The sequence below is a fragment of the Atheta coriaria genome, unplaced genomic scaffold (assembly GCF_025399875.1).
Source record: "Atheta coriaria isolate IRGN ID8LTWV9N9 unplaced genomic scaffold, Caltech_Dcor_3.1 hic_scaffold_7_pilon, whole genome shotgun sequence".
In the NCBI taxonomy this organism is placed as follows: domain Eukaryota; kingdom Metazoa; phylum Arthropoda; class Insecta; order Coleoptera; family Staphylinidae; genus Dalotia; species Dalotia coriaria.
This window is the reverse complement of record NW_027045449.1, coordinates 13,241,286-13,268,013: the sequence shown is the minus strand read 5'-3', so window position 1 is coordinate 13,268,013 and position 26,728 is coordinate 13,241,286. Positions and strand designations below refer to the sequence as shown.

General features: G+C 32.6%; 1 protein-coding gene across 1 annotated transcript; it reads left to right on the top strand.

The window, feature by feature from the left end:
- The first annotated feature begins 4,765 nt into the window (after positions 1–4,765).
- LOC135796196 (O-acyltransferase like protein-like) lies at positions 4,766–25,976 on the top strand. The gene is made up of 12 exons (XM_065308127.1): positions 4,766–5,414; positions 19,966–20,127; positions 20,585–20,805; positions 20,888–21,099; positions 21,414–21,490; positions 21,603–21,787; positions 24,005–24,334; positions 24,398–24,591; positions 24,683–24,809; positions 25,138–25,327; positions 25,386–25,531; positions 25,678–25,976. Exons 1-12 carry the CDS (start codon positions 5,135–5,137, stop codon positions 25,834–25,836), a joined length of 2,283 nt encoding a protein of 760 aa, XP_065164199.1. The 5' UTR covers positions 4,766–5,134; the 3' UTR covers positions 25,837–25,976.
- Positions 25,977–26,728: the final 752 nt, after the last annotated feature.

The window sequence follows — 26,728 nt, the reverse complement described above, 5'->3', positions numbered from 1 at the left end:
TTTGTTTTCAGCAAGACCATCCTGCAGTTCCTGCAAAAATAATTCTATTTGTGATTTTTGGGTGTATTATATGCGAAATAATACGTTTATGTCTAGTATCTCGCGGTCATATTATAGTTTACTGAACCTTCACAACGCATACCCCTTCAACTCGCTAAACCCACAAGAATTGCTCTAAAATCGATTTTTAAATTATTTTAAAGTTATTTTCGGTCCAAATCTGTCCACACTATTTTTTATTGTAAAATATAATTTGTCCAAATTTTAATTGCTTATTTTTAACATGATAAATTAAGAACATCAAAATAGAAACTATGATTAATATATTAACAAATAGCCTAACAACAACATGCTACTAAAATAAAGTTATTAGAAATAATAGTAGGCAAAAAGTAAACACCGTACTGTACACTATACCCTCATAAGTTATCGTTCTGAAAACGATACTTTATTAAAACCATTGCAAGTCAATGCAATGCAGTGTTTGTCAAACCAGTAGGTGTGCTGACGAGAATTTAAATGGTCGAAGTACTACATCAGGTTTGATAAATACTTGCAATGACTTGGAATGGTTTTAATAAAGTATCGCTTTCAGAACGATAACTTCTGAGGGTATAGCGTACAGTACAGTGTTAACTTTTTGATTAGTATTAATACTCACCCTCTCGTAAAACTATTGTTTTTCAAAGTGTTTAGAGTTATGTTTTCTTGCAAATTCAGTAACAAAAAGTTTTAATAATGAATTTCTTTCCTAAGAAATGATAAAGAAAATTAAAAATCCAAATTAAAATCATAATCAAAATCTATATAGGAATCAATTAGATAGGTTAAAAATAATGCAAATATGGCAATCTTAATTGGGGCACGTATCCATAAAATGGTCACATTAAGCCAAGACATTATTTCGATCTGAATATATTTGATATCGTGTTAAATATAAAATTTAACCAAGCAGAAACTCATCTATATAATTAATTCATTAACAATAATTATTAAAACAGGCTAAATATGCTTATTTTTTTACCTTGCCAGAATAACAAACAAGACATATTTCTTTATAATGACGGCAAAGTAAAGAAAATGTTTAAGATTTCTATCTAAACGAGTGTCAAAGTGATTTTTTATTGTGTTTCATCCGGCCATTAAAGTGTATTTTAAGCTCAGCCAACCAAAATACAACTTAATCACTTTATTCGGTAAACATATAGAGCGTTAATCAATTATAGTAAATGTTCAAAAACATCATTTGGTATAATTTTTTATCTTATTTGCAATGATCCTTTAATGAATACAAATTTAATGTTATGAATTGTTTTTTGGGTAAAATATATATCAACTAGCAAAAACAAACAAAATTTAAAACAAAGGAATTAATTACACATAAACGGATAGGTATACAATACAATAGAAAATACGTTGTGGATTAACTCATTACAACAATAATAACCTAAATTATATATGATTGGCGACATTGCCTGATGGAAAATTCCTATTGTGTAATAACTATTTACATCAAACAATCCGTCTATAATTTTCCGCACACAGTGGTACTTACCGAATAAATAGGAATAAAAATTTAACTTAAAAAATCTACAGGTAATGAGACTTTAATAAGAAAATTTCTTAAGTAAAAGCAACAAGTTGAAGGCCGATAGCAACGCAATTAAGCAAAACGCATTTGATTACGGTTAATCGTAATCGTGACTTCCTGTTTTTACAATTATCGGCTAATTTTACTCCAACCACGTATATCGAATCAACGCTGTCGGCAGGCTGGAGAAACATTAACAAAAATTCAAATTCGATCCGAAAAAAACTTTCACTCGTACGACTAATTTACTTCGTTTATCGAACAGTTTTTGAGTCGTGCGCAACCATCAGATAATCTGCAATAAAAAACGTTATATGATCTAAAAGTCTAACGACATCCATTTCTAATCAAATCAGGTTTTTGAAGTATTTTATAATAAAACAACTTCCATGTAAACACAAATAATCTATAACAATAACATGCCGATGCAAATATCGGGGCGGTAAGATAATAAATCAGTGTTTTTTCCAGATTTCTCATCATTCCAAGCACGCCCACACAAGGAATGCATAATAATTAAACGAATTTTATTTATACCCTTGCTTGGTATGCACCCAGCGCACAAACGTCTCGACGTCGCGACAATGCACACCGAGCAAGCAATAAAACATCTTATTGGCATCGAACTTTCGCCTAATTGATGTTACACTTGTTTATTACCACATACCACCTTCCCACACATTCACACCCACACACACTGCAACCCGCTGATGTTTTATATAGTATTAATTGGCGGCGCTTTTTTTCGTACACAACTATTTCGTTATTTTCAACTAATAATTTGTTTCTTAATTGTTACGTCACCGCCCATGTAGGTTCTCGTTCACATTTGCGACGTAATAATTCAACGTAGTTCACTTATACACCTAAAAGATTAATTATTCTATATACAAAATTTCACTTGTTTTAGCGGAATTTACCATTCTGTTACGGTCAGATTCAGTTGTCTTGCATATAAATAAAGTGATGATTTCGTATGTGGCGTAATAAGTGTGTTACAAATGTAGGTAAAATTGAATTACGTTCACGCCAATTTTTAAACTCTTCGATACTTCACCATTCAGCTTAGTTTAGTTGTATTTTTTTACAACGTAAATTATTATTTAATATTGGAAAAATAGCCTTCATTATTATATTACACTACGTGATATTCTAATCTTATTACGTAGTAATTAATATGTTAATGTGTAATTAAATTAAATTTACGTTTTTTATTTGATTTGTCTACTCTATTTTGATGATATGATGTTTAAAAAATCACCTAAAAACAACTAAATCATTCTTCATCATAAACAAAATGTAAATTAATTTTGTTAATGACTATGACTCGACAAATATGGATCTTATTTACGTTATGTTTATTTAGACTATTTAACCTCGGTTAAGACGAAACATTTGTTGCTTTCCTTGAATTATCTTCTTAAAAAATTATTTTCTGCAATATTTCGATCCTACATGTTAAACTTTCTAGAAATTGTACAATTTTTGTAATATTGCACAATATATTTTTTTTGGTTGACCTGATGAATAAACTTACATTTTTTTTTCCAACCACACCGTTAAGGTTTTAAATACATACCATTAAAAGCCGCAAAAAACAAGCTTCAATAGGAAGTTCCATAAAAAAATTGGCAATCCCGTTTGTTAAGCATTAGTGTGATCAATAATGACGGACAAAATACTCTTAAGAAACCCGCAAGTCATCTACATTGAAGTGTTTAAATTATTTCTTATTATTTTCGCAGTGATTCACAACCGCATTAACATGTCTGTGATTTTACAAATGCGTGAGAAGTGTAAAAAGCACTTGATAAATGAGAGTGTTTTGACAGACGTCGTGCATTTTTCTCATATAAGTGTAACACAACCCAGAGAAAGACAGCAACTCACAAAAACGATAAAGATGAATAAAATAAACATTTTTTGCAATTTATTTAATGCATTGCGAATGTTATCGATTAAAAGCTAGCAAAACCAATAAATATTTTACTTTCCTGGAATAACTTTAAGTTAAGTGACGAGGTGACGATGAATGCGTGTTTAGATCAAAGCATAAAGCGTGCATACATGACTATCTTTCGAATTGATATATTATGTAGATATCTAAAATAAAATGTATATTGGGCGAGCATGCTTGCTTAATGTCAACCTGCTTAATAGTTTCCTCGTTGCCATTGATTTATATAAATGCATCGATTCATTTATGCTATCAGAAGAGTGTTAATTTGAATTAAATCAATGTACCATTGAAGGTTAATAATGCAATAAATTTCGAATATTTAACAGATTATAAATTAATCAAAATCAAATTATATTAATTTAATTAGTTTTAGTTTAGATTTAGTTTCATACGTACGCTGATTTCTGACAGTTATACATTGTATATAATTTATTAAATGAATTCTTACAACATGTTAAAATGACAATGATCAAGGAGCAGAACCTGCAACTTTTTGAAAAATTATGGAGAAAGATCTGAGATCATTGCTGGAATGAAATAGCAATTAAATTTAGTCTCGCTTTTACGAGACGAGTACGAGACGAGATAAATCTCGCTCTCGTGCAAAGCCCTAAAATTTACAGCTTTGTTTTTAGCACAAATTTAAAATGTTTAATTTGGTACATATTTGTTTGCTTAAGAAATTTAATAAATCATTGGACCACACTCTATTTAAAAAATTTAAGTTGACAAACATTTGAGCGAAACAAATATACAAAAATATATAAGAATAATCAAGATCATAGAAATATGTTTTTTGTTAATTAAATAGAGGTATGCTAAAGAGTTAAAATCACAAAAAAACCTTCCAAATATATTGAGATAAATGATTAACAAAGTTTTTGGGAATTCAATTTTTAGTGGCGTAGAAACATTTATTGTTAAATACGTCAATATCTCAAAATAAATATTTTTACTTTTATTTCTTAAATACTTTTAAGATCATGATATTATGGTTTAACGATGAATTAAAGCAATCTTTAGCTCCCTAACATGTATGAAAAAAAAATTTAAGTGATAATTGATGATTGATCAATCAAGTTACACTTTTTTTACAAAACCGCGAAAATGGATGCTTCTAGCTTCACACGAATCAATTTCGCGGCCAACGTCACTCCATCCCCTACTTAGTAGCACCGGCAAAGTAAAACGTGCGCCGCTTCCACGTACCACGTATCAAGTCACATTGTAAGTCAGCTCGCGCAAGACACCACACACCAGCCGACAGACCACCGCGAATCAGTCCCGCAACTCCGTCCAAACACTCTATCGGAACGAAATCGAAAGTCAAACTCGCCGTGCGCCGTTTGTTAAACTTTTTTATTTATTTTATTATTTCTTTTGATCTTTCGTCACCGACACGGCGCGTACCCATACGCACACATCGCGTGTTTCGCGTTCGGCGTTTTGAAATCGAAGCTAAGTGCAGGTGCCGTTTGTGTTCGTTCCCATTTCAAAAGTGCAATGCCACTCTAGCGCAATTTGGCGCGCTTCACTTCTCATTTTTACGGCCTGCAGCCTGATTGCATTTGTGCGTTTGGAAAATGCGTGTGCCGCTAATATGCGCGCTCCTGGTGAGCGCCGTGTGCGCAAAGACGGATTCACTGACGACAGCGCGACTCATCAGCGAAAAAATCAATGTGTTAGGCATGCTCAACAAAACCAGTACCAATGAGAGTGCCTTTTCGTACTTCATCGCCGCTGCGGCCAACGAGACGCTCGGCAAGCTGCAGATCATCGCCGACCTGGAGCAGCAGCTGGAGATCGACAACCAGATGAAAGGGAAATTATGCATGCGGAATCTCACCGACTGCATGGCGAATGGTGAGTGGCGAACGTGGATGAGAGGATGTTGCCCCGGGGACGGGTTGTCCTTTTTGTATGTTTTTTGCTTACGGCAGCCTGTTGCGTGCGTACATCTTATTGCACTTTTGCTCTCGTTGCATTGCGCTGCGTCAAGGTCGGTTTCTTCAAGTTCTTGTATGTTCACTTTTATCAACTAAATGACCATGTTGTGCATTTAGTGTCGATTTTTCTCATGGGAATAAGACTTCTTGTCTTTTTTACGCAGCAATTGAACATAAAATTATTCCAGTATGATATTAATTTGGTCTTGATAGTATTGCCCAGCCATAGCATAAGTGACTTTTAAAGTTATTTATATCCAGCATTATCAAAAATGACATTTAGGCAACATTTGCGCATAAGAATGCATCGAAATAGCAAAACGGAAATAACAAAACAATCACTCTGTTGTATCTAACATTAAAACTATAAGTAACATGTAATATCCTTGAATATGTCAAAGTGTATGCAAATTTTATGCAGCGATAAATTAAAGAATGTATATTTATTATCCTATTTCTGATTTCGAGTTGTATTTGTCCTTAGACTTTTTCAATGCATTTAAATTAAAATTCTCTTTTTTAAATATAATTCAAAAATAAAATTTAACCAACATATTTCATCCGCAGTTAAACGGTGTTACCTATATTATTGCTTACGATTCATTATTTGTAAAGTTTCATGCGTGTTAAAAATATTACATATATAGTTATTTACCAGCGGAAAGGACGCCTTCAAATTAATGCGGCGGGTCGAAACTGTTATGTCAGCCGGTTTAATTGCACATTAGCAATATTCGTATTTGTTGGCTAATAAAAAGACACAAAAGCGTGCCACTATAAAAATCAATATACATCTATGTTTACGTATCGGTATTATCGAGTTCGATATGATTTATACTTCAATTTTAAAAGCCAAATGGTAGCACGCCCATTACACATAGTTGAGGTCTTAATTAATCAGCAGTATTACGCACTACTCCAAATACCTAAATATCTATTAAAAACTTGGAAAAATAGAAAGTAATGGACCAAATCTTCGACTTTAAACTTCCGCCTATTTACGATTTCGTGACACATCTCTGTTGCAAAACCTAATATGTGAGTGCTGTGTGATATTTCATGAAATCGAAATTATCACCACGGATTACTTTTGCACATCTTGCTTAAAATTACATGGGCGTGTTTTTTGTGCTCTTTTTCGACTTGTCGATCGCCTGAGTCAGCAGAACATCAGCAATTCACACTGGAAAGTTCAAAAGTACAATTATTTAGTAATTCAGTTTGTTTACGCAAAAATATATTCAACAAAAAGATTATAAAAGTTTTTCCAAGTTGTCCATTATTGAATTTTGTTTCTAATATTTTCTGACTGATCTCGTTATTGAAATCATTCTTTAACAAACTGTAAAGTAGTGACAAGTTCACACTCGCCGTTAAAAAAAGTGTTCATAGACACTGGATAATAAGCATGCCATATGACGTAAAAAGTGACTCGTGAATTCATGTATAAAATGATTGGCTAATTATTCATCTCATTCTATCAGGAATATTGCAAACATTTCGTGTGGTGTATTGAACACAAGAAATGTTTCGTTTTTAGCACGGCGCAAAATTGTTGTGAAATTATTACAATATTAATTGCGAATTAGTGAGATATATCAATTGATTTAGGTTATGTTGGCTTTCAATTGCACCAGAAATGCATCAAACTGCATGTTTCAAATGTATTTTCTGGATTGTATTTAAAGTCAAATTAAAACTTCTTTCATACTCAGTATCAATTAAAAATATTGAATTGGCGAAAGGCGTCATTCACTTATATATAGCAAGTTAACCAAGTTGAGGATCATTAGTATTCGGTATTTCATAAATCAGAATATTCTGAGCAAACGTGCAATACGCGCAACAGTTATTATTAATAAATTGTATTTTCCAAACATTTGTTTTGCAAGACATTCGTCCTTGCAACATGAGCTGTTTTTTCGGTCCGATTGCATGCGAAAATCAAACACTTTTCGCTCCAATGATATCGCAAACAGCAAAACGTTTATCATGCAATATCAAATTTACATTTATGCAGAAAAGTGCGACATCAAAAGCAAATGACTTTGAATAGCTGCACGAGTACTAGTACTCAATTGCGTTATATTGATGACACCGTGAACGATGACATAACCAAAGATTGCAGTGGCATACATGCATCGTGCATCAAAGTACATCCGGAAGTACACGCGCCGACGGGCAGACGTAATGCGCTTAGATCAACGCGTGTTTAGTAAAAACACGATATTGGCACTTCTTTGTCTCATGTGTGTTAGCGACCGTTTATCTGCAACGCGTGTCACATTAATCAAACATTGAGTGGTTAATTGACTGTGAGCACGCATTAAAATATATGTGCACTGGCATACGCGATGGTAAACCGCGTTTGGTAATGTTAAGCGTTGTATAAGTTGAACGTGTGATGTCTGCTCACGAATGCAACTGTTGCATTCAAATGTGTGCAATATGCGAAATGAATAATACACGCTATTTTTGCAATTCCAGGAGTTATATAACGCATGTCAATTCGTGAAAACTGATTTTGATCGAAATAGGCTGATGGGTTTTATAAATTTAAATTTCGAATACAGTTTTGCTCTTGACAAACAATTTTTCAAACATTTGTTACGATTCAAATTATAATAAGTCAAAACAGAATTATTAATTTGAAATGAAACTTATTTGTTTTACAAAATTTTAGTACTTTTACTAACGAAACAAAAATAATACAAGTGTATTGTTTTATGCGGTGATTTTGAGGTTATCAACGTAAATAACCTCTTTTTAAAGTTACCAGCACATAACCTCAAATAACTCTATCAATTCACTTGACTTAAATATAGATCATCAATAGTGCTTTGTGTTGGTACGTATTCGATCATTGATAAAATCGATTTCTTCATATTCCAAATGACCAAAAAAGATACTACTGCATGATAAATAAAATATTAATAAAAAAAACATAAAGTAAACAATAAAACTATTTTCATGGCCGGTTCTATATGTGAGAAAATTTCAAAAGCGAAAACAAACAATGTTATTTTAAATTTCCGTATTACCAAACTTTACAAATGTAAGACTAACGAAGTATGACGATATGTACTATGACGATATATCTCCACAGGTGCACATTGTATTTAACAATAGTTCAACTTAACCAACACTGCATTATTCGGTTCATACTTGACGATTAAATAAAAAGTTGCTTCTCAAATCTTTACCGCCCATCTGCGCAGTGACAACACTACCGAGTTTAAAGTTTACTTAAATCCATTGAAACGTTTTGAAAGTGGTAGCCGAATATGAAGCCTGCAGTTACGCGGAATAAAAACGAAATTTGTTAGAAAAGAGGCGCGCGCACAAAAACCATAATTATTTAAATTTTGTAATCCGATGTGGGTTAATGTGGCTCAAGGACATGCAGTTTTTACCACACACGTATATCATTTTTTATTTTGGTTTCAATCTTCACATCATTATTCTAAAGTTTTTAGGGCAAAAATGTAAAATCAGCGGAAATTTATGTATCCAGTGAACAGTTTCATCAATAACATCAATTTGTGAATATTTTTGTATTTAATTGAGTTCGAGTTCAAGGGGTCAGATAAATTTAGCATATGCATACTAAAATGAGCAAAAAATTTTCTAATAAATAATTAAATTTTTACAAAAATTGAGCATAAATGAAATGATTTTTGAATGAATTGTATTAGCTAGACATTAACAAAAACTTGCTATAAGGTTTGATTATATAAGCTAATCTTAATTCTTAATACATTTAACTCAATATTATTTAACCTTAGCTTGTTGTAAACTTGTTCGTAATTTCGTAGTCTGCCAGATCTCAAAAATGTTCAGATGTATGCATTCAGCAAAAGCTACTTTCTCTATTTAAAATTTAAAACGCACAAAATGAAGATTTCGTCAAATCAATATTATATACGAATCAATGCGGGCGCAGTGTCACAGATGTCTTCGAATAGCACAAGAGGACAAGGTTACACTTGTCGCAATATGTCACTTAAATTATAAATTTAATATACCTCGCAAATCATGCGTATGTTGCTTTTTAAAACTGAAAAAAGCCGGTTTACCAATATCATATCACAAGTCACGTATTACCGCCAACAACACCAGTTGTGTTTTACGGCGAGCGCAGGTTGTCTTAAATCTTTGGCTGGCAGCATTTAAAGAGATCGAGATTGAGTAAAATAAAAAACGAAACCGAATTTGTTAATGCAAACGCAAACGTGCGTTGCTATTGCGACACTCCGACCTGGAAGCAATGGAAGTGATTTGCATTTACAAACATACACACACACAACACAGAAAACTTTTTTGAGTGAACAGTTGCAAAGTTGTGAACATGTGCTTATCTTAATCTTACACTTACAAAAGAGTCGGAGGATAAAGAACTATAGGTTATAGTTATTTGCTAGGAATTATTAATTCGTCATGCTGTGAATTAAGCTATATTTAAATTGAGTGTCAAGCGACATTAAGCAACCATTTTTGTGATTTACGTCAAAGGAATCTTAAATATATCAAAATAAATTAGTTTTAAGCGGTAATTTTTTTTTCAATTTAGGCAAATTTTGAATAAATGTATGTAATGTATGTATTAGTAAAGTTATTGCGAGAGTTGTTTTAAGTGAATTTAAATAGGAAATTAATAATAAAATATAGAAATATGTTAAAATTTATATTCAATTGAGCTGTTTCAGCAAACTTCAACTAAATGCTTTAAAAAATGATTAACAACACCGGACTGTTGCACTTGACGATCACAACAAGGTAGATTACACCAAACATGACCTTACCTTATCGAGAACACTGTTTTCTATTTTTGGAGCGAAATTCTTTTATGAGGTAGTAGAGTGAACGGCTGTAAGCGCAACGTTTTTTTCTGTACCTAATTTTTTTTTTGAAGTCTTATGTATTAATAGGTATATGGAATTTTAAAAATACAAAAAGTGAATTCTTTATGAAATAAAACATGGGACTTGCGTAGTTACTCATCCTTTTGTGTTAAAAACATGAAAATTATGTAGAATTTTTATTTAAAAGTTTGTTTAAAAATGAAAATGTGGAACAAAAATGTCTTTATTGGTGGACTTATTGCAAAGTTAGCAAAGCCATTTGAAATTTGACACAAAAAAGTTTATTTTTAAAATTTAATTTAATAGGAAAACTCCCAAAAAAAAAATTTAATCTTAGAACATTTTCTGTTCCTATAAGATAACATAAAAATATGTCACAAAAGCAAAGATGCAAAGGACAAATGTATAAATATTAAATCGTGTATACAACGGTTAGAAAACATTATAATAGCAAGAATATTTTTCCAAACATGAATCAAATTGTAAATACTTAATAATTGTTATTATATCTTCAACAGGTGCTCCTATGATTTTCTAAATAAAATTTAACTACCGTTCTCGTGGACATTAGTAGTTTGTAGAAATAATTCGCAAACATTTACTATGCAAATCAATTCGAGTATGTAACAATCAACGCCTGCATATTTGAACACCGCGTGTTTGAAGACGCATGCAAAGTGTGTGCCGCTTGTGCATTTGTCGTGTTCCATGTGCTCGTATGATTAATAGAGATGCCACTAACGCTAGCTGAAAACTCATTGACTGTTAATAGTGAACAAGATAATTACTATTCGCAGTCTTAAATTACCAACGTGCGGCTGCCGATGTATTTACACGCTGCATGATTGTTTAATTGAAGGTTAATTTATACCGCAAACGATTTGATACGTTGATGAAATATTTCACCTACAAATAATTAATGTGTCTTCTAATTAGACAAACTAAATTTATAACCATTTTTGGAAGTTTTTAATTTAATATTTAAGGTTAACCTAAGTTTAAATTTAGCATTATTGAAATCATTATACGTGTTGAGTTTATGACTAATTTCGTAAAACCGAAACAGCTAGTCTGTCTGGAGCCGGATTTAATGCCTCGCAGGAAATTCCATATGTCTGATAATTAATTGCACGAGTGTTTCGCGGAGTTGTTGGCATTTTCGACAATAATTCACTTTTTTGCCAGGAATAAGGTACTTAATGGATTCTCATCTTTTGGGCAGTAAAATATTAACATCTGAACAAAATTTAAATATTATGCGATTATGATTTTGATCAACGCCGGTGCCATCAAAATCTACAAAGTTGATTTTCAGGCATTTCTACTTATTATTCAAATATTTTAACCAAATTTTTTGATTTATAATCTTTTAATTTATTAATATATTCTTTTAGTGGAATTTCAAATTTGGATTAATTGTAATACATATTTAAACGAATTTAAAAAAAAAAACTCCACAAAAATTGTAAAATAAAAAACGAATAAAAAGTTCGGGTTTAATTTCGTGTGCAGTAGTAATATTAATTGCTAACTTTTAATTACTGAATGAAATAAATTGCCGATCGTGTGCGATTAGCACATATAAACGATTTCTTCGGCCTACGTGTGGCCATCGGCCAATGTCTGCAAAAATTTAGGTAGTATGCCAAGGCAAAATGAAATACTGATGCCGGCAACACCCATCTATCGTTGAATATTTACTCTTCATTTATCAATGATTCACGATTTTTAAGCTTTAATATAATATTTTCAAGTACAGATGGGAAATTATTTTAATGTGTTACTATTAAGCTGTTTGCGGAATTTCGATCGTATCGGTGATGCGGAAGTGGAAACATCAGTTCCGAGTTTCGATATTTTATAGTTCGGGCTAAATGATTGAGTGAATGGACGGAAAACATTAAAGAAATTAATCATATGCCAAGGTTTTTTTTTTAATAAATGTGGAACCGTTCAATCATTAACCAGCCACTACAATACAATGCGTAAATAAAATGATACTAATATCAAATTTTATTGTAGCTTGTTTTTAATAATTCTATGTTATTGATCGTTAAAGTGTTTATCGTATATATAAAATATTTTTGTATTTTATATACCTATATTTTTAATCTTTTCCTGTAAAATGCGAATCATTATAACATTAAAAAAACAACGGTTTAAACTAATAATAAAGAATTTAATAATTTAATAAACAGTCAATTTTCAACTCTACACTGATAATATTAATATGAATATAAGCTTGGTGATTGATTTGTTATGCTTTAAGTCCACTGAAATAAATTTTACAAATTATGGTATTAAGATTCTTTTTGGCAAAGGTTAAATAAAATTTGAGCCTATTTTTGTTGTCATATTATAACTTTAAGAATGCAAAATAAGAAAAGAAACATTATATAGGGATCCAATCATAGTTACAATTCATTAACACAAACCAAGCTAAAGTGAATCACTAGCATTTCTCATTTTTTAAAAATTAAAATGGAAAATCTTATTCACGGACTGAGCACATAAATGGTACATAAAATAAGACAGAAATTAGTTAAGTAAAGTACCAAAAAATGTTTTGATCCTGTATGAATCGGATATAATCGGATATGTAAATCAAAAATATGTAAATCGGATTTTTTGAAATAAAATAAAATTAACAGCAAATATATTAAAATATAAAAATACCAACTGATACCGTAAATAATAATATTTTGTTTTAGTATTTTAATAACCACGAAAATAAATTATTAGCAAAAATTATATATAGTTTGCTCTCATCTAAACACATCTACTAAATGTATTGAATAATTCAACTAAGCATCTATCATTTGAAATTATAATAATCGTTTATTAAGTAACTCATTTCTTTTACGGCATATTCATCACCCATAAATATTGATTAAAATCGCATCGGAAAATTATGTGATAAGAAAAACTAATTACGCAATGCATACGTTAACACTTGACAACTTGACACTGAAGACAGTTTGTTTGCCAAGCACATTAGTTGACGCTCGTGAATTACCATTGTCCTTGCGTGCGGCAATAATTGCAATTACAGCCGCACTTGTACGCATGTTTGTACTGGCGTAATTGAATTTCCACTTGACGAGCAATAAACATTCACCAAATAAATAATTGTACGTTTGTTTATAAGTGCTATTGTTTTAATGGCGTCATTATTGTCGATTTTATTGTTTTCTACAACATTGCTAATAATTGTAAAAATGTGCCTCAATATTATGACAAATTTTATGGCCATAATAAATTTGGTGCTGAAATATGATTTTTTTTACATTTCAAGCTGTTTAATTAATTAGCGAACATTTAATTAATCTACATTCAATCTTGCATCATGGGTCGTTAATACATTTATTTGCATATTTACAGTGAATAATTGGTGTTTAAAGAAGTGGAACAAAAAATTGATTTAGTAATAATAAACAAACAAAAATTTAGATAAAGTATTTGTTTCAATTCTGCTATTCCGTTATTGTTGATAAATGTTAAGAAAATCAGAATATTGTTTCATTTGTCAACTTCTACAACTTCATTTTGCATCTATTCCCATTTACAGGACTTTATTATTTTGTTTATAACTAAACGTATACCAATTTATTTGATTAAATGGTTCATTATTAAGTGTACATTAAGTATTATAAGATTTTTAAATGCTTATCTTCTAAATTTTAATCACTTCTTTCAAAGAGATTGACAACTACCCATTTTATATTTATTTAATTTTACGTGAAATATGATACGAAAATAAGAGTTGGAATTTAATTAAATTAATCATTTACTAATTTACAAAACACCTCTTTGGGAATATTTTATATGTGCAATAATTCTGGTAACAACCAGTAAAGATTGTTAGTAAAATTTTTGTTTTATATAATCAATTGGTGGACTAAAATGTTAAATATTACTTTATTTAGATAAATAAATGAAAAATTTTAGGGTTACTTCAAGGAAAATAAAAAAAAAATGATATAAACTATCGTATAAATCATATTTTTTGTGTACTAGTAATGACTAAAAGCAATTAACCATTTAAATAGTTCAAACGCCTCAATTAATTTTTGCAACGAAAATTAAATATGTCAAAGTCGCTGCAACTGAATATTAATTACAAACCCAATAAAAACTGCAATCGTTAAACAATTAGCTCAAGTCAAAAACGTTTAAAATTAATTAAACATAAATGGTCCCCTGATTTTAATGTTCTTGTTCCGATTCCCACATCAACATGCGACAACAAGGTTGCAAGCAAAAAAGTGTGAAGTCGCCCCCGGTAACCGATTAGACGATTACCACGCTGTTAGAAGTTATTTACTGCACAGACAAATTGAGTGCTTAGCATATTAACAACAAAAATATTAAAACAAACATTTTGTCGCTTCGGCATCGTAGACATACTAACTCACACTTAAGAAGAAAAAACAAAGTGTGTTACATTACTCTCACTGTAGACTTGGTACACATTCGCAATAATGCGTAATGTGTGCAAGTCTGCTTACGAAGGTCTTTACTTTCCTTACCAGTGCTGCACGCTTGTGGTGTCTATTAAACGCTCGTTCGTCAGATTACACGCTGATTGCTAAATTAAATCAAGGTCTGTTTGTTTTCTACTCGCTTCTAAGAATAAGTATGATTGAGGAGAGGCATTACGTGCAAACATTAGTGGAAGTAAATTGCATTGTGCACTTTCGTTGATCTCTTATAATTAGATTGTTGTTATGATGAATTTAAATTGCAGTTGAGTTTCAGGTAAACACGGAAGCAAACAAATTATACAATACACTATACGTACTTTCGCATAGTAAATTATACAGCTGGATTTTATTAAGTGATTGTGCATTATATTAGCATGTAATTAATTTCGCAATTAAAACAACACATTTAAGATAATGGAGAGATAAAATATTTTTTACTTTACCTGGGACTATTTATTTGAACTCGAAAAATGAATGTCTTCTAGCATATAGTATATTTTTTACTTCCTCCTTTATAGCGCTAGTTTTTCCAGGTTTTTAGACACAAAAAGTGGTACTTTAAACACGGACGGCTAAAACCGTGAGTAATGTACTTTACTCACGGGCTTTATTCATATATTTACATATGAAATGCTCTACGCCGCATATCAAACAAGTCAAAGCAGACACTGCTACTGCCCTCAGTAGTGTGCGAGCAAATTTCGAAAATTTAAAATTCGCTGTTGTTTAAAGTACCACTTTTTGTGTTTCAAAACCGATGTAAAAACTGGCGGTTTAATGGTGGAAGTACGAGTAGAAAAATTCATTTATCAAATAATAAATAATTTTTACATATATATATACTCAAGGTGGAAACAAATTGAACACATTGATAATAATAATAATTGGTAGGTTGGTTTACCTCTCTAGCATTTTACGCCAAATAAGACAACATTTGACTTTAACATCGCCCCATGAGTTTTGTAATGTCACTTAAGCAAGACATGTTTTGATTTGTATTTGTACAATAAACTCTCGCCTATTCAGGTAATACTTATATATTACTCTTGCGCTATTATATTACATATAGCAGAAAAAATTCACTAATTCACAAATAACCTTTACACTTTGAAGATTGTGCCAATTACAATATTATAACAATATTTTAACACAATAAATGTGTAAAATGACGACGATGCAAAAGTTAAGTGTTATCCAATTTTCTGTGGAATCTATGAGTATGCTTAATATTTTAGTGAGTGTTTTAATATCGGACTAGTTTTTCACATTAAAAAATAAAATGTTTTCGTTTAAAGTTATAATTTTCATCAACAACTTTCAGATATTTGTAACCACGCACATTCTATCTAATAATTCTCTTCTAATTGACATTAACCTTGCACAATTAGTAGGCTCGGCCATTGAATAATTGCACACGTGAGAGTCATTCAGCGGGCAATATCATGATCACAACTATCGCGCACGTGACGCACACTCTCGACATTAACATCAACATCGTAGTAGATGACGCCAATGAAATCTTCTTAAAAGTATGTTATTTCTTGCGCATCTATTCATTATGTGCATGTCATTATTTATCTACTATATCGATACTGGTTTATTCATTCGCAACGAAGAGTTGCGAAGAGTTCATGGTTGTACCGAGATCCTGGGTTAGGTAACACACTCGGTTATGGTCTGTGGATAGATGTGTGCTCTCGAACATTTGGAAATAAAATGTAAATAAATTAATTTAAGATGAGCGTGTACAGTCTGCAATTATTCAACAACGACGTCTTTGTGTATTTGCGCAATGTTTGATTTATTGATTTTGAGCGTATTATTTGAGTATTGGACGGACTATGCGACATCTTTTTGGCATGTAAATAATAAGTCATATGTACGTGCAAAATGTGCACTTTATGCGTATTTGAAGAGAGTTTTGGGAATTTCTACACGAATTTCGTAATATTTGTTTTTTTATTGCATTTCTAGTATGTGTACTTACAAAGAAAATTTTAGAAGAACATTTTTGGATTATTTAGTATTAAATAAAACTCGTATTGATACAATGTAGTTGAGCATAAAAAGAGTAAACTATCAACCAATGTGGCATACATTCAGTCTATATATCTATCTATCCGTATATTCGAGTACATAAAGTATGTAGGTATATACGTTCGTTTTAAACTTCAAAATTGGCCCAACAGGTAGAAGTTTGCTAGCAAAATTATAATTGCAAAAATGTAAAATGTGCACTTATTTATATAATTCAAATCGAGTTGATACTAAATAGTAGGACTATATTAATCAATCGAGGGCAGGGGCGTAGCTACCGCCGTATTTGCCGTATCAATTATACGGGGCCCCCGCGCCACGGGGGCCCCCAAAGTGTGTAAGGAAAAACCTTTACCTCCATATAAGGGCCTCCAAAAAAAAATTTTATACGGGGCCCCGACAATGCACGCTACGCCGCTGATCGAGGGTTTAACAATGTTTAGTCACGTGATGCTTACACTATTTTTTTCTGCTTCCAATGAATTTCCACGGTTAGGTTTTTGTATTTGAACTTTTGTGCCGTGCTCGCAGGAGCCGCAGCAGCGCCTGTTTTACGTATAAGCAGCAGCTTTGACTTGTTTGACATGTTTGGCGGCGCAATACATTTTATATGGTCTTGTGCTGCAGCGTAGGCAAATCCGCAGGTGCAAGCTCCACCCCGTATATTATGGTACTTTACTCACGGCTTTTGCCGTTTGTATATAAAGTTCCACTTTCTCTGTCTAAAAACCGTGGAAAAACTATGGAAATTGTGAATTTTATTGTCGTCCCATAGCAGATAGTAATTACATAAACAAAATCACGGACAATCGTTAGTTAGTAATAAAACTGAGATATGAAATTATCGGTGTAGTTTATAATAATTTTAATCTCTCCAATATTAACACAGAATTTAACAAACACTTGAGGTGTTGAAAAATCAAATTGGGCAAATAATTATTTATACAGTAAAAAGCATTAAATATTTGTTCAGCACACATCGTTTATCGTCAATATACAACCTATGGTGTGCTTAATCATAGCCAAGTGCAAGTTTATGAGTTTTTTGTAATAAACTTTTTAATAACGGTACTAAATTTCAGCCAAATGACTCAGCACTCAACAAATTATAGTGATCAATTTGTGAGCAGCCTGCCACAAAATTACATCTTCACCTATAAATTATTTATTTCATTATCTTAGCCAATAGCAGTTTGCAATACAATTCGAATCAATCCACCTAGTGAAATAAAAAACGAATAATTACGCAATTTTTTTGCGAAATCTTCATTAATCTTCATTAAAATCTTCTTTTGATTGCTATTTCTAAACTATTCACTACCCTGGATTAAATCTATGCGTTCTGCAATAAAGTCCAAAAGCAACTTTTAATTGTATAAGCCTTAAAGTGCAAAAACTGAAAACATTAATATCCTTAAAGTAAACACTAAACATGTACAATGTTTAACGTTTACCTGAATTATATTCAGTCGTAAATGCAATTTTATGAGAATTCAACACTATACCAGCATCAATTTGCATACGGCCACCACGTAAATTGCAATTGACACCTTTTAATTAAGCTGTTAATGTGTGTGCGTATGGTCAACGTACCTAAACAGAAGGGAAGTTTACCGACGTTGTTTTTTTATGAGTTGTCTACTAACGATGTTAGATTGTTCTTCGGTTTACGACGATGCGCATGATTGTTTCCAATGAATGTCAAAACTGTAAGGTAAAGATATAAATTGCAAGGTAATTTTCAAAGACAACAACAAAAAATACCGAAATAATTAAAACGTTACCCATAATTGTTATGAATGATGTAATTATTGTAATAATTAAATAACAACAATAATTACCACATACGTATGATTCATTTTTGGAATATTTTAAATATTCTACTAAATGTTGGTAATTTTTGTTGTTTGGTCTTGATATTTTGTACACTTTTTGTTAGTATTTCGCAAATGCCACATCCGATAATGTCAGTAATTTGCATTTTTCACATTCATGTTGACCGTGTAATCACTGCAAGGCTTTGGCATAGCTATAATCTACTAAAATTGCAGTTTCATTACATCCACAATTATTTTATTCTTAACCTACCATACTGGTTTTGTTTCAACTTGCATTGAAATATCGAACAGTTTAACCTTAATTGCCGACTTGAATTTCTTTACCAATATTATATTTTCTTTTCTTGGCCAACAAAAAGTTTGGTACTCGCGTGTGTAATCAAAAGCGATTTTCGGTCAGACGGAATAACCTTGACACAGTTAAACGTACGTTAAATCATGTTAAATGTTATGAAAAGCTTATATCATTGATCCGATATGTAATATTATAGCGTCATAGGTGTGTAGTGTGTAACTTACTATTTGGCTAAATTAATTATGAAACAATCGAATTATACTTAATTATTTTTGGCGTGTAATTAATTACGTTGATTTAATTAGTTGATGTATATCAATTTATATGTAATTATACGTTTGGAGATTAATTATAAATAAGCTTTAATATTTTGAAAGGATATATATTGTTTATCAATTATAATACGTAGGTAAATAGAGAATTTGCAATATATTAAAAATACAGATTTTTTACTTCATGTTCTTACAACAATATACCTAAATCTTTAAAAATCACTAAGCTTATACGATGAGGAATTAATTTGTCTTCAATTATGAAACAATTGAATTACAATGTTGTCTATGGCATATTTTCATAGATATTCCAGTTTTCTTGGAAATAAGTTCATTTTCTCTACACACATTTGAACCAAAAACTTTCAAAATGTTTAAAGCGCATATAACATTATTCTCAGGTTTATAAAAATAAAAATAGTATCGAATACGTAGATATTCAGCCTTTTTAACACCTTACGAAATAAAAGTTTATACGTTTTTTATGATTCATATTTTTGAGACATATACTCGTAACATTCAGAACATAATAATTATTTGTACTTTGTCATCCTGCAAAATACGCACGCACAATTTATGTTTCCTTAAAATTTCCAACGCGTGTTTTATACAATAATTATGTACCTACTGTCTGAGGTTTTCAACATAAATAAATGTTCTTTGTTTTTTGTTCATTGCAGATCCCGACTATGAAATGACCATGAGGCAGCTGACAAAACTCCTGCTGGGTGCCTCGCCGCCGTTTGACCTGAGCACGGTCGAAGGAGTCAGCGAGGACTGCCAAAAGGCCAGTCACCGTTTCGTCACTGACTTGAGGAACTACCAGCTGTGGGCATTAGGAAGTATGTGCAAAACTTATCGTATACTGAATCTCGTGGGTCAAAAGTGAGCACGGTGAGCAGTGCGCATGTAAGCGTCGAGCAAACATCGTAAAAACCACAATAATATATTAATTATACTAAGCTACCGGCACATCTCAAGCCCACGTTATTATTATTATTACTATTACTGCAATACAAGAGGTATGTGGTATATGTTATATGAAACTGAATCATCACGAATACGCGGAACAATGCTAAAAATAAAAACATCATTGATTGTTCTTGTGTGGCGAATTTGGATATTGCCAAAAGCAAATACTTATATTTTCAAAACACGAAGATGCAATTAACTTAAACGCCAGGGCCGCATTTTTATCATTACTGATACAATTACTAAATTATGAGTCCTAAATCAAATTGACAACTAAATTAGACTGAAAGCATCAGCACATTAAAATATCCAATGTTTACTTTTCAGTGTACGACGCGACTGCGAAACTACCATCCGGATTATTAAGTGGTAACGTCAATCAACTGGGCGATTTTGATTTGTGCATGTGGTCAAAATTAAGTGAAGAGCAAATCTATGGCCAGTATTGCCTGGCAGCGATTCAGGTCGAGACACCGCACAGTCCTTACCTGTCTGCGGTTCATAATCGTCTATATGCACATCAGAGCTTCAAAAGCAAATTGGGAGATGTAATTATACTCAGCGTATTTTATACAGTTTCTATCTTTCGTTGAAATTCACTTGATTAGGCTGTGTTGTTTTTTTGTATAGCCTGGTCATCGAGTACCTCGATTCTCTAGCATCAACTGGGGTATGTGCACACCGAGTCAATGCACTGCCAAGGATGTTGAACTTGGCTTCCGGAAGACAGTCGACGCCATCTTGGGCCCTACGGATTTGGAATATAAAATGGAAGTCGATGCGCATATGTGCACTTCGTCGAGACCTAAGACTGAGCTTAATTATGGATTTATTTTTGGGAGGTTAGTGGATAACAACCTATAAAAATTTCAAGCATAATCTAAATTTATCTATTAATACAAAAACATTGTTTTTAGGGATTTTACTATTTTTATTAATTACTGCGATGTGTTTTCGCATACAATGCCATCCTAAGGCAAATGACCATTTAATAAAAATAGTGAAATTCCTAAAAACCTGTTTTTTTTATTAATATATGAATTTCATTAAATAAAAACCTCAACAATTCAAATAACCTGAATTTCTTTCGTTGTTATGTTGATAGTAATGTATAACATTTTACTTGTTTCATTATGTTTTATTTTTTACATTATAGTGTATTCTTTCTCGGATATCTGATCTTTGCTTTCATTGCGACAGCTTATGATCATTATAGCACGTGTCCCGACAAAAGTGAGTTTATTATAAACTGTTCAGCAATAAGATCATATCAATTTAAATCGGCACATAATACCACAATTTCTTGTTTACACAAGAAATAATGCTTTCTTTTTTGTTTATTCAGACGAAATTTTTGTGGCATTCTCCTTAAAAAAGAACATTTTATCCATGATTTCCATTGAACGCCAAGGAAATGATTTGGAGGCGGTGCACGGCATCAGATTTATCAATGCGATCATGCTGTTATTGTCGCATAAATCGATGGCATTGTTGTTCCTGCCGTACGTGAATCGCACTGAAATGAGCGAGGTGAGTGTAAAGATGAATGCAAAATTAACCATAGCTTAGCAAATATGTAACAACGGATTTTCAGCGTTTACTAACACCAGAATTAATATACATTTTGCATAAAATGTGTATTTAGTAATAAGAAAAGTTATAAAACTATATTGAATATCATAAGTTTTTGATCTTTGTCTAGATATTTGGTGAATTCGGTTTGCATATTTACTTTAGCAAATTTTTATAAATTTTAAAGTGTTTAAAAAGTTGAAAAATGTTGTTTCATCCGTTTTATTGCACAATGGATATCAATTGGTATCAATACTTCGCAATTGACAAATTCCATAAAATACTGGTTCGGGAATAATGTATATATAATTGAAGTCGGTTTGGTTTAATTAAAGTAGAATTTTTTATTTCCCAAGAAAATATTAAGGACTAAATAAGCCCAATCAAAAAGTTCCAAGTATATTTATAAATATTGTAGGTACTTTGCGGAAAATTCTTTCAAACAAGAAAAATATTAACCACCGCAGAAGAAGTACCCAAATATGCATTATTGCTATAAATACATATATTTTAAAAACATTGAAAAGCGTATAATTTGATATGGAGTTATGACTTATTTTGATTATTTTCTATGTCGAATACGCAATCCATGTTGTATAAAAATATATTTATTTATTAAAATTACAACGTGATTTTGGATTTACAGGTTTTATTTTTGAGTTTTACATAAGTTTTACTTATCTGAAAAGTTTCTGAAGATGCCCTCAGGGTGAAACATGTAAAACTTAAAAATAAAACTTGCAAATCCAAAATCACGTTGTATTTTAATAAATAAATATATTTTTATATTTATTTTGAAAAGCACCGAACAACAAAACTGTGTTTATACATGTTTTAAACAAATACATATGATCAAAATTTATTGCAGTTTCTGGTAGAATAATAGGAATTTTAAAAACATTGTATTACTTGATCTTGGCTGTTCTGTGCAAGCATACTACGTGTTGTAGGCAATTAAATAAACACCATGGTACATATAGACAGCCAGCCAAACACAAGTTGTTTATTTTGTTTCAATCTGGTTTTACTTGAATTCACGTGGTTCGGCAGAGTTCGGTACTCCGTACGACGACTCCGCTACGTACGTAGAAAGAACGCGTTGGATGTTGACGGAAGACGCAAATCGTCCGATTTTCGATCAGGCGCGCATGAAATGCAATAGTACAAATATGTCTATCTAAAGTGTGGTGTGACGAACTACGCTTGTACCACTCGTGCACTAACGCCGCGATAAACCGCGCGCACTTCATGTTCTCCTGCGATAAAAACGCGGCGAATTCGCGTCTCCGGCGCGGTTTTGATCGCGCGTTGCGCCGCCGAAACGCTTAAAGACGCATCCCACAGCCTCTACGTGACCAGAACAAAACTTAATTAGCGGCCGCCGCGACCGCGCGAAAGGGAGCCACGCATGGCACAAGGGAGGCGTGTGCCGGCTGATAAGCGCGCTTGCGAGCGTAATTCGTGCGTCGTTCGGGCCGGCCGATGCCGCCCCGCAGGCGGCGTGTCGTCACGGTCGCTCGTGACTCCCGGACTCCGAACGGCCGTGGCAAACGGCGACGCTCACGGAGCACTCGCTGTCGAATCGTCGTCATGTACGGGGGCTTCTCGTGCGTTCGCGCAGCGTCTGTTCCGATGGAAATTGCCCCGTCGCGGATCAGGCGGGCATGAAGCGGAGTAGGATTCAGCACGGATAAATAGTATACACGCGCGCTACATTCAAAGATCCAATCTGCACTGTTACATTTTATTCCAATCCGTATATCAAACGTCTTTAAATTCTCTTTTTACAATTATATGTTTTTAAAATTGTGTTGTAAATAAATATTTTACTCACTTTGGATATGACTAATATATACATTAAAGTTTAATTATTGTGTATAGGCATTCTGACGAAATTAGTTAAAACTCGAAGATAAAATCAAAAACTATTTAATTGGTAACGAATGAATCGTAACATATTTCCATTTTTATATTAACGGATATGTTTGATCATAGGGACAAAAGAATAAAGGATAATCACATTCTGCTAAATTTAAAAATCGAAATAGGTATTCGTATGTGAAGTAAATAATTACGAAAAAGTGATTAATGCTCATAAGTCAAAGGAAACGCTTTAAGATGTTTTAATTATGTTGCGTTGTACCAAAACTCCCGAAACACCTTTTTTACTTTCAGACAATTGGCCAACCATGGACTGTAATCGGTCGAGCAGCAAGTTTATACACTGACCCATTCCTCATGTTGTCGGCAACATTGACCACTTACTCAATTGTGGGTCGTCTACAACGAAATGTCAAAATCAGTATTATCGAGGAGTATGCCGCAAGATTATTCCGCATCGTCCCTACATTAGGTGCATTAATTTTATTCTGCACCTTTGTCCTGCCTTACATCGCAGCGGGCCCCATGTGGAATCTTGTGGTCACACACCACTCAGACATTTGCAAACAATACTGGTGGAGAAATTTAATGTTTATTCACAATTACTTTGGTTTTAAAAACATGGTAATTATTAATAACTGTTATTCTATGTAAGAGAAACTTATTAGACGGTTACTTTTTACTTAGTGTTTAACTCATACTCATCATGTGGGAATCGACACGCAATTGTTCTTCCTCTCGCCATTTTTAATCATGCTGTTATGGAAATGGCCAAAACGCGGTATCTTCACGCTGATTACCATAGCAACGCTTTCAACGATCGGGCGATATTATATCACGAACAGTATGAAGTTATCTAATTACATCCACTTTGGGACCTCGTAAGTTACTTATGATACAATTTATTAACTAATACACCGATTTACCATAATTATGAAATGTTTAATAGTTGTTATTTTCGGATGTGTGTAGGATTGAGCAACTGTTTAACACAGCGGATTACATGTACATTCTACCACCGCATCGTCTAACCGTGTACATAATGGGGATTTTTCTGGGATATTTATTACGAAATTCAAAGCACATTATTCTCAAACCGGTAAATATACATACAAGAAATGTTATCTCGAATAAGCCCTTTTCATAAAGTGAGAGGCGCATGCGCAACACGTTGTGATTAACATGTACCTTCACTCCTACACCTCGTCCCTCTTCTTCCACAGTGTTACCAGCAAATATAAAAGTGGTGTGAGTGGTCAAGCAGGCCAGTCGCAGGGTCTAAGTTCATCTCTTTGATCACCTATGCAAAATGCCTCAAGAAATGTGCAACCCCCTCCCCTTTCTTTTGCCGCACAATAATAATAATAATCTCGTATAATACTCCCTCATATGTGGTTAAAGATATCTAAACACATCTTTTACAACAGGCACAAATTCATATTGGAAATATCCTTGCGTTGGTGAGCTTCGTGGCATCTTTTATTGGACCAGCATTCATGGGCAGCATCGATTACATCTACCAACCTGTTCATGCTGCTTGGTATGCGGCTTTCGCACCAATTTTATGGTGTTTCACATTCGCCTGGATAATCTTCACCTCCCACTTAGGATATCAAAGTAAATTAAAACAACTTTAGATTATCATCAAGGTTATAATTGTAATTTGTGTGCATAGGTCGGATGGGCAGGATATTCAGTTTCCCATACTTCAGACTCTGGACGAAAATCAGTTACACCGTCTACCTGACACAATTCCCAATATTCTTCTTCAACGTCGGCACGACGCGCCATTCCGAACAGTACCAATTCATTCAGAAAAATGTAAGTATCTCTAAACAATGTACCCATTGTTATAATAGTTTTACAGAGATATTAACATAATGATGGATTTTTAACGATTGTGAACGAAATTTGTTAACCTGTTGAATTGCGAACTGTTTTGAACCATGTTCATTGTATGCTTGCAGTTGAATATTCTCGAAATGGCTTGGATCTTTGGAGTGTCGATACTGATGACGCTGCTGTTCGAATCGCCGTTCATCAACATCAAGAACAGCATATTCAAGCGCAAAGACAAAACCAAAGCGATGAAGTCACCTGAACCAGCCAAAAAGAAGATTAGTTAATACATCGAAATGTTAACGCTTTTATCCTCATGTGTTGTATATACTTAACTGATAGCTTTAGTCATTGTAATGTTTAGTTTTTATACCGTCCTCTAGATGTAACTAAAATTATGTTTAATAAAGGTATAATTTTTTCAAAATGTCTACCTATACCATGTTTAACCAAAAACAAAAATACGATTCTTGATAAACATAAAAATACTATCTTTACTAACATGTGGGGATTGCCCAAAAGTATTCGCTGGTCAATATATGTAGGCTCACATTAAACACGCGCATAGTTTTAAAACCAACTCAACATAATCATCGTACGCGAACATTGATTAAAAATAATCATAAATTCAATCCTAATTATAAAATCTTACATAGGTGTAAAAAAGAGCATGAAATCTACTGAAATCTATAGAGATTAACAACTATAACCAGAAGGGATTATTGTTCTTCTTCTCAGTCCTTTATTTTTGTATTACTAAATTTTTATATCTATAGTTTAATATTGCACTTCTAATTTTAATATTCATCTGTCTGATGATGCCACAGAGTGGTGTAACATGTTACAGTGTTTAATAAAGTTTGTGAAACCATTAATTTTTTTGACAGATTTGGTATATCTACGGAAATATTAAACGAACATTGGCACATATACTTAAAGAATTGTGTGTTATTGGGGGTACATTGTACGAAATACACAGTTGAAATACAAACAAGATTTATTATAACAAGAAATGAAGCACAAACTGAGAGTTGCGTAGAGTCGTCCGACTCGGAGATCCTAAGAGAGCGAGAGCAGCCGAATATATCGAGATAAGGAGATATTGAGATTGGTAGAATGTAAAAGAATTAATATAGACACGAAGAGGAAATATACAGTAATAGCTACAAAATATTTACA